The sequence below is a fragment of the Gouania willdenowi genome, chromosome 6 (assembly GCF_900634775.1).
Source record: "Gouania willdenowi chromosome 6, fGouWil2.1, whole genome shotgun sequence".
Classification (NCBI taxonomy): domain Eukaryota; kingdom Metazoa; phylum Chordata; class Actinopteri; order Blenniiformes; family Gobiesocidae; genus Gouania; species Gouania willdenowi.
In genome coordinates, this window is record NC_041049.1 from 39,528,473 (window position 1) to 39,538,337 (window position 9,865).

Consider the following 9,865-nt stretch of genomic DNA (forward strand, 5'->3'; position numbering starts at 1 on the left):
TCAACCCACAGATCAATCAATCAAAGATCATTTGCTGGGGAAAATGTCAAAGGTTAAGAATTGTTGCTTCAAAGTCTGTTTTGATCTGTAAACACTGATTGACATAATGGGAAAAGTTTGGTGCATTGCATTGTGGGATGTGGAGTCTTGTAGACAGACGTATGATAGAAGTGTTTTTAATCCCAGTGGTTTACGTATGTTTGTGTGGGGATTAATAGAGTTCCTCTAATCTCAAACATATGTACACAATATTTATATATACATATACGCATGTGCGTGTATATATATATATATATATATATATATATATTGTATGACTCGGGAAGCAGGATGATTATCGTATGTGATTGTTGAATGATTAGATAAAATATGTTTTACTTCTTTCTACCCTTTTCAGAAATTTTATGCTGGATATAGGTGTGTGTGCTTGTGTGTGTGCCTAAAAGGGAAAATAAATATGACGCCAAAGAAAGTGCATACAAAAAAAATCCAACTTTATACTGAATCATTGGGCATTTATACAGTGATTTTAACCAATATCACAAAAGGAAAATTGAAAAAAATAAATAAATAACACTCCTACAGGAAGAAAAAAACAAAACTTATCAGAAAAGGAAATAATCACCAGGCAACACGAGGAGAAATCCTTCAAACACTTTCATTGTTCAGCCATTTTAAGACCTTTTTTTGTTCTTGTTTTTCTTCCCATTCATGACATTGAAATGTGTTCCTTTCCCTGGACTTTATCATTTATTTGGTTTTTTAGAAGCAAAACTATGACAACAAACAGGAAGTATTTTCTGTAAAAAGGTTGATTGGTTGTTATATAATTGGACAAAAAAAAGTTTTTTTTTTTAATTTTTTTTTTATGTTTGGCATAATGTAAGGCAATCATGACAAATCAATTAGCCCTATTGATCCGAGGCAGGAAAAACAGATCTGGTAATAATATGGGCGGGGCTTTGATATGCAGCTCAGTGAATGGCTGAAAAGCAGGAAGAGATGATGAAGAGACAGAAATGTGCTATGAGATGTGTGATGATATGATGAGAAAAGTACAGGATGAAGAGGAGGGGGAGGAGTCTGTGGATAAAGCCACGCCTTTCCTTTGACCTGAGATTGAATGGCACCCATTGGGCAGTGCTTAACACGCTCACACACGGAGCTAAGGTGTCCATTCCAAAGAAGAATAATTTGAATAATTACAATAAAAAAAAAATATACATCCACAAAACAAATACAGGAGGAAACATTCCATAAAGATAAAAGGCAATTAAAATAAAATTTGGGAGAGGAAATTAAACATTTTTCTTATTTTGTTTTCATTCTTAAACCATTAAATGATATTTTTTTTAAATGGACTTTAGTGGAAACCTTAAAATACCAAACCTGAAGGATTTTCTTATATTTATATTTATATATCTATATATATCATATCATCCAAACAAGAATAAAGAATAAAATAGCAGCTTCTTTCTGTACAGACAAAGGCAAAAAAACATCAGAACCGTAAAAAGGTTTTTAAAAAAGTGACAAAAAAAACCCAATGATGTGTATAAAAAATGATCTTGCAGTCAAAAATACAAACTGTAAGACCTTTAGATGTGTTTGAAATGTAGAGAAACAACTCAAGACTTTAATCTTTGTCTCAAGGCTACGAAAAGTCGGATCCAACAGTGTCTCCTTTCACGCTTTTTGGTGCCTTCTGATTGGCCAGAGTCGGTCCACGCTGTGAAACGCACGAGAAGTGACACGTTATGGGTTTGTGATATTTGATATTTAGCTGTTATTAACAGGCTGTGGTTCAGAGAAACACCTTTAAACAAATCGTCTGTGAGGTTCTTATCGGTTTGCAATTTGCCAAAGATTTACCAGATTATGAGAAAAATATTCATTAGGGACACAAATGCAGAAAAAAATATATACTTTTAGCAAATTGTTTACAGGAAACATTGTATGTCATATTGTTTAATATCAGGACATATTGTTTCGTGACATGCAAATTGTGAATCATATCGTATCCTCAAGATTCATGGCAATGCACACCCCTAGTGTGCATGTGCAGAGCATGTCAAGTAATTTTTTCCATTTTAACCTGGAAATAAGGAGGGTTTGCTTTTCCTTTCCACTCCGTTACCATCAACCGTATCCATAGAAATCCCAGAACAACTTTGTCCATGTTTAAAAAGCCAATGAAGGACATTAGGTATTAGAACAGGAACCATTGAGTTGTAGCTCATTGTGTGATGATGGTGACCAACTTACCACTCTGTTAACACAAAAAGGTAACGGAGTAGAAAGACCTTCATCATTCAACCCCAAGATGAACAAACATTAGGAAGAACTACATGATTACCAACATACCAAATGTGCCCCAAATGAAAAATTTGCCTTTTTACATTAAAATTATTAACCAATAGAAAACCAAAGTGTTATTTTTCCCCACTCTGCCCCAGAATGGAAAAATAAAAAGATTCTGTACTTGTTGCTAAAGATTCAAGCCGACTAAAATGGTGCTAACTTTGAACCACAGCCGTCAATCAGAAATAAGAAAGGAAACCTGTTGGAAACTGAGGGAAACGCTTGATCTGGCAACAGTTTTTAGCAGATATCAAACTCCGCCCCTCATAGAAATTAACCAAATATCTGAGTCCCAACCTAAAACCCAAGCAAATCCTTTATAAGTCTTTTTGTGGGAAAGTACTTGTGTTAAAGGAGTCATAGACCATGTTTAGAGCTAATCATATGATATAAATACACACTCAAATATCCATTACATCCTCTCTGAAATCATCAGGAAACAAAGTGCTCTTCTGTTGGTTTTGCTGGCAGATATGTGTTAAAAAACAGGTTTTTTAAAGTTCTTCCTTCTTGAAGGATTTATTTGTGAGTAACACATTGAAACGGAGCCCCCCAGTGTTGATGCAGAGCCTCCAGTTCCAGGTGCTGGCACACAGTAGAAGAAGAAGATGAAGTCCTGTTACCCTGTGTCGAAAAGAAGGGGGCGGGGCTTATATCAGCAGGCTGACGACTGGGGCAACGGCAATGCCCGCTCGTTCTTCCTGCCCCCGTTCATGTGTGCATAAGGTTGCATCTCGTCGTAGTTGGGCCTCAGAACCACCACAGGCCCGTTGGCCAGAGTGTGTCCTGAGTGCTGGTCCGACCCCTGACCCGTATGGCCCGGAGAGGCCACGCCCGATCGTGAGGGAGACCCGGCGCTCAGCAGCGGCGTGCTTGGGCTCTGTGAGGGCGATAAGTGCTGGGAGGAAGGGGGGGGCGTAGAGGAAAGGACCACCGCCATTGGCTGCCTAGTGGAGGCCGGATCCAGTGGAATGTTCTCCATGTTCTCTACCTCCATGTCCAGCTCCTCCGTGTCCGGTGGCTTGTTCTCCTCGCTGTAAAAGAAGCTCATTTCCCTGAATGGAGGGTCTAGGTCTTCCTTGATGCTGCTGATGATCTCCAGGAAGGATGGACGCATTTTAGGGTTGTACTGCCAGCACATCCTCATCAGCTCAAACCTGAGGGTCACAAATTACACCATGGTCAACAATGAATCAATAAATACAAGAAGCCAAGGAATGAAACGCTCAACGCAGAATAATACATAGTTTTGTCTGACGTGCGTTTAGGCAGGAAATAAAAAATGCCTTGATGATGGACGAGTGATGTCAAGATTACAGATTTTTTTTATTAATTGCGATATTAACTTTATGATTCTTTTTGCATTATTTAATTTCACTCACTGTCCATCCTTGGATAGATGCTCTAAGTCAAGAACAAAATAATATATCACCACAATGTAAAATAACCAAACAGTACAAGAATAATGTTCATAATTCTATTTGGAATTAAAAACAAATTATGAGAAAAAAAAGGAGGAAAAAATGGAAAAAAACAAGAAAAAATAAGGGAAAAAAAGAAAGAAAAGGGGAAAAAAAACAAAAGAAAAGAAAAAACGAATCACATCTGCTGCGTAAACAATCAATAAATGCTGCATATTAATACAGTATGTATTTCTCTCAGAAAAAAAAAATATATAAGCTAATTCTGCTACTTGGTGAAGGCGGTCGTTTTTTTGTCTGCTCCCACTCTCCTCCCTATCTGCCCTTGCTGCTTGTTTTGTCTTCTGTCTTGTGGTTCTAATAGGAGACTCTCTCTGCATTCATCCAAAAACTGAAATTATGGAATTAGTTGGCTGGTCTCTTAATGCAATCGACCAAATTTTTTCAAAGAGAAGACCAGGCCGGAGTGAGCCTGTGTGTCCGGACGGAATGTTTGCAGCTGGATCCATGATGGATTCTTGAAACAAATGGAAGGGCGTGTGTCTGTCTTTACTTTGCATGGAGGACGTGGAGGATATATACATGATTGGAATCATGGTAGCAGGGATGCTGTTGATTGGAGCTAGCAGCTTTCTGATCTATCGTAAAGTCTGTATACATTGGCAACTGCTTTGGGATGGCTGCCAGTCATCTCTGAAGGATGGGACACAGCATTGAACTCTCAGACTATAATGTTGAATAAACTCAAAAGTAAGCAGGAGGCTACTTTGGAGCGTTTGCTTGGAATTGAATCGATCTTGGAGAGGATGAATGCTCGGTCAACTGTTTGATGCCACATTATTGGATTTACTGCTGAGACCAGAGACTTCAAGGCTACTGAAAGAGTTGGCCTCCCCCCACACGCCAGCTCAAGGTTGTGTCTCAATCTCCCCCTCCTCCTCCCCCCCTCCTTTCCTCAATTACCACCGGGACATTCGTCTTCTGAACCAGGCCTACCAAGGTCGCTACATAACATCTAACTGTATCAGAGAGAGAGAGCAAAGTTTTATTTTGTCTACGCCTTCACCGGCCCTCCACCTGCCCCCCCTCCCCTCCGAGCTCAGGGAATGTGTCTGTGGAGGAGTGCCCAGAGAGGCTGCACGCCCACGTCCCCCAGCAGCTGGATATCCTATCCCAGTCTCCTCCCTGCCCCCAATACCCCTCCCCCAGAACCACCACCACCTGTCCATTTGCTATGGTTATCGTGACTGTTTACTTTGACTGTGTTTTGCTTTATATGCGTTTTATACTTTACTCTCCAATAGGGAATTCAGTTCAAAACCTGCCATTTCCCTTCACCTCTCCTTATGTTGGTTTCCCATTTCTCATCTAAATAAGGGGCGCCGCCCTTGTGGCGAACCACAGTTCTCTCGCTCCTGCGTGCCCTTGTTATAAGTGTTATGTGTGATTGTCTTTAAATGTTTTCTTAGATGAGATGAAACTGAAATTAAATGTTGTTGCTTTGTTGCTCTTTGTCATGTGCAATGACAAATAAAACTGATAGTGATTCTGATTCTATAAAATATTGGAAATATTCTAAATAAATATCATATAAAATAATTGAGGTGGTGTAGCTTTGTTTTTGTTGCCGGGGGGTTGCACTAATCTACAATATAGTTCCTGCATAAAATTTTATGTAAAATTGACGGTATTTAGGAAACATTACGATTAATTAATGTCATAATGTTTAATACCGCAATTAATCGTGAAAACGAGTAGCCTAATCGTGACATCCCTGGTTAAGACACGCCCATTCTGCACTATAAAATCTCCAAAGAAGAATCTATGCTAAGCTAACTAGCGACTCAATACTCACAATAGCTCTCCACAGATTTCAGAGTCCAAAGATGATAGTTTTTAAATAAGGGGCGGGGCTAACAGTGATATGAGAAGCCACCAAAACGTCCCAAAACAACATTCTCAGCCAATAACAAATTCAATTGTAATAGCCTGGTTTCAACCTATAGATTGCAGTCATTCAGACATTTTAAAACTAAATACGACAAATAAAACTAGTTTGACTAAAACAATAATTATATGTTAAGTTTTCATTTATTCAGACAACTTTTTTCAGGAAGTTTACTTTGATCTCCTCACGTTACCACCGTCAACTGCCAGTCTTCCTTAGAGGCGTCTGCTGATGGCTTTGATGTTTTGTCTATGACTTCCTTCTGCGTAATAATTTGCAATAATAAAAAATAAATGTAAATTAAACAACATTACTTCATACCAAATTCTTTTTTTTTTCCGCAGGGAAAAGTGTTTTTGTGCTTTAGTTGCTCTTTAAATATAAAGTCTGCTGTTGTGAGACATTTGTTATTTAGTTTTAAATTGAAATGAGGGGTATCATGTAAAAATCACTTTTTCAAGCTTTATATCATGTTAGTGTGTCATTCCCTCCTGAAAAAATATACCTCCAGTGTTGGTCAGTATGATTCACGTATTTTTGTGCAATTTTTAAATCTCCTGCTAGAAGCCATTTTTATGCTGTTTTGCTCGAGGACATAGGCTTTGCCTTGGGGACAAGGCCCCTCCCCCCTTCTATGTTCCCTTCCTTATTTCGGCCCACAGCAACCGCCTCCGCAGATTTAGCTTTACTTATTTTAAATACTTTTGTAAGAAACCCATGGTGTATGTTGTCTGTACTCATTAATTTACACATTAAAATTAAAAAAAAAAAAATGAAATAAAAAATGTAAATAAAACTTGCACACTTCCTTACCAACGCTGTCAAAAACAGTAGAGAGATAACTGTGTGTCGATAGGTTTACTCTGCTCACCGTAGTAGCTGCCTGCCTTTAGTTTTTAAAAATGCCTTCAGCGAGAAAATTTATTTTTTGATTCGAAGAAAGCGGCCCTCTTTTGGATGAAACAATTTGTCAACAATGGCTGGAGTTTATCTTTGGAAGCCGCCCTCGTTCCATAAAGATCTGCTATGTTTGTTCCAGGCACTTTTCAGATGACTGCTTTAAAACAAGAGCTTATTTGAAAGTGGATTAATAAATACACTGACACTAAAAAACAATGCAATCCCAGCTGCACGGGTAAGCTTGAGTGTGTGTGTGTGTGTGTGCATGCGTGCGGGCGGGCGTGTGTGTGTGTGTCGGTGACAGGGGAGAGATCTCCATCCGCACGTTAGCGTTCCTCACTTTGATAATCTTTCAAATGTATTGTAGCGATGTAAACATTTAGCCAAATACAGCGCACAGAAAACAGAAGTAAACAAAATCCATGCGTGTTTGTATGAGTACTGAAGGGGGTGTGTTCATGGGCATGTCAGACAGGCTTGGAGTTTCTTAACTCACTCAGTGCCATTGACAAGATATCTCGTCATTTCAAATACAAACGTTCAGTGCCATTGACGAGATATCTTGTCATTTGCATTTTTTCACGGGGATTACTAGAAAACACCCTGGCAGAGGTCCCTCATCAATATCTAAGCTGTGGGGTGTTGTAGTGACCAACTGTGTCCTGAAGATGGCAGCAGTGCACCTTTAGATGAGAGATTAGCCGCTGATGCTACCCAGCAAAGCAGGAAAAGAAGGGAGATTATGGCGCTACAGAGTGATATCGTGAAGTACCCAGCAGCTCACAGCACCACATACTAACACAGAACATGTGTGGACCTGAGTGGATTATTGATAATGTTGTGATCGTGAGATAAAACCATCAACTAACCGGGCCAAACGGGTCATCCCTGCGTGTCGGGAAGAGGGGGAGCCAGAAAGTAAAATAATAGGTGACACGTAGGAGGTAGCAGCGCACCTTTGGATGAGAGATCATCCGTGCTCATCACAGCTAAGAGGAAGAGAGGAAAGGAATTTACGAGACAGAAAATGGCGCTACGTACAGAGCTGACGTTCCCAGCAGCGCACACTCCGACCAGAGCAAGTGTGGAATTCATGGATAATGTGGCGATTGTGAGATAAAACCATAAAAAATGGCGCAAGCAGTGACACTCAGTATGTCTGGGAGGAGGAGGAAGTTGCGTGTGTGCAGACTGACGGGAGAGAAAGTTGGAGGAACGCCAAAATACAGTAAGAAATCCATTCAACTCTGACCCAGATAGATAAATAATAATAATTTTGCCATCAAAAGCCCGGTCTGTGTTTTTTTTTTTTTTTTTTTTATATAAGGAAACGATGTTCAGACGTTAGAGTTGTAACTAAAGCAAAAAAAAAAAAAAAATAGCTTTAAAGTCACTGACAGGGTTTTTTTTTACAAAAAGGCTTTTTTCTGAGCTTTTTGCCCTGAAACTGAAGATTTGTGTAAAACTTGCTCTATTCAACGGTTGATTACAAAAGAATGAAACGAGCCAGAAACAAATGTTTTTGTTTTTTTTTTGATGAAAGTAGAGGCTTCAATCTTTCAGAATCTAGTGTCAGATTTCAGATAGTCAAAGTAGAAAATATTCTGTGGGTCTTTAAAATGAGTCAAAATGCTCAAAAACGGCTGGCACTGAGGGGGGTATTTTTTTGGGTTATTTGAGTATGCTATAGAATGGTACTATGTGCCTGATAAAAACATGATACCCCCCACCCCCCTTTTAAAATGTGTCTGATTTGTCAGCTAATTAGTGCAAACTATTGGAGTACTGAGGAATTAAACTCTGCCATTCTGCTGACAATATCACTAAACTTGTATATATCTGCATTATTTCAATATTTATATTGTAGTAGTACATTTGTAGAATGTGTTCACTTGTATTTAAAGGGGACATATCATGGTTTTAAATCCTTCCTTTTTACATATAAATCATACAGTTGTGGTCTATATAAAGCAGAACTGCAATGCTTGGGTCTGAATTCCTCATTATTATAGCTCCACAGACCCCTTTTCTACCCCTTTTCCGATGTGCTTCTGAGAGCAACTCGTTTTGGTGCGGTCTCTTTAAATGCAAATGAACACTCCATACCCCGCCCCCTCTTCAGGTTCAACTCCACCCTGCTCAGCCATTTTTGTAGTTTGATAGAAGGCTATGTAGCGGCGCAGAAAAAGTTTATTCACACGTTATTTACAAAATGTCAACAACGGAAGACTTGTCCATCCAGCCTTACATGTTTGAGCCAGAGTCGGACCCAGCGGAGTGAGATGATAATGAAGATGATGAACCTGCAGAACCCTAACAAGTGAGCTAACACAAGCACTGAGCTAACACAAGCACCGAGCTAACGCTAGCGCCAAGCTAACGTCACGAAATGCATTTTAATACAGTCTTTTCAAAGACAAAAACGGAAAAATGAAATGACTAATGAAAACTTGAAGTGCTTCGTGCACACAAAAATGACCTTACCCACAGATGTGGGTACATTTCCGTAAAAATAAAACTCAACCAGGCACTTCGAAAAGGTTCTGATGCTGGGAGACGGTGTAATGAAGCGTGTGGGTTACTACATCCAATAACCAAACATTTTGACTTATCCTTCAGCATCCTTGAGCTTGGACTACAAAATAAAAGCGAGAAATAAAAATTGGCGGATTGCTCAAAGTGTTGGGCCTGAAGTTGATGTACTAATTTGGCAGTTCCGCTGCAAATACTGTGATGTAATAGTTCAAAAAACATAATAGAGAATAGAAAAATCGAAACAGATTGAAAAATATGAGCAAAACAGAATATAAAGATATCAACGGAGCACCTGAAGAGACTAATTTGATTTTTTCTGTACTTCTAAACACTCTAAATATACAACAAAATGCATTTAAGGGCTAAAAAAGTGGATTTAGCATGATATGTCCCCTTTAATTAACAGTCTTTTACTTAATTATGTTTTCTTTTTTCTCTTCTTTGTTTAGTGTTTCTTCTTTTAATGTGTAATATTCATAGAGCCTCTGTAAGAAAGTAAATATTTTCCCATAGGATCAATAAAGTATTTCTGATCTGATCTGTCACTTCCATTTCTGACCACCGGGAGGCGCGAGAGACCAGAATGTGCTTCCTTAATCACAATTTCCACTTAAAAGTTATACTTTAATAAAAACACAGAACAGTAGTTGTTCTAAATCATCTCTCTCTCTCTCTCTGTATATATATATATATATATACA

The 9,865-nt window shown here is 38.8% G+C and overlaps 1 protein-coding gene across 1 annotated transcript in view; it reads right to left on the reverse strand.

Annotated features, from left to right (window-relative positions):
* Positions 1 to 468: 468 nt before the first annotated feature.
* Positions 469 to 9,865, reverse strand: part of LOC114464233 (insulin-like growth factor 1 receptor) — a 96,206-nt gene continuing 86,809 nt past the window's right edge. The window contains exon 11 of the mRNA XM_028448290.1: positions 469 to 3,518. Coding sequence (XP_028304091.1) covers positions 3,017 to 3,518 — 502 coding nt within the window. The 3' untranslated portion in view covers positions 469 to 3,016. The remainder of the gene's footprint in view (positions 3,519 to 9,865) is intronic.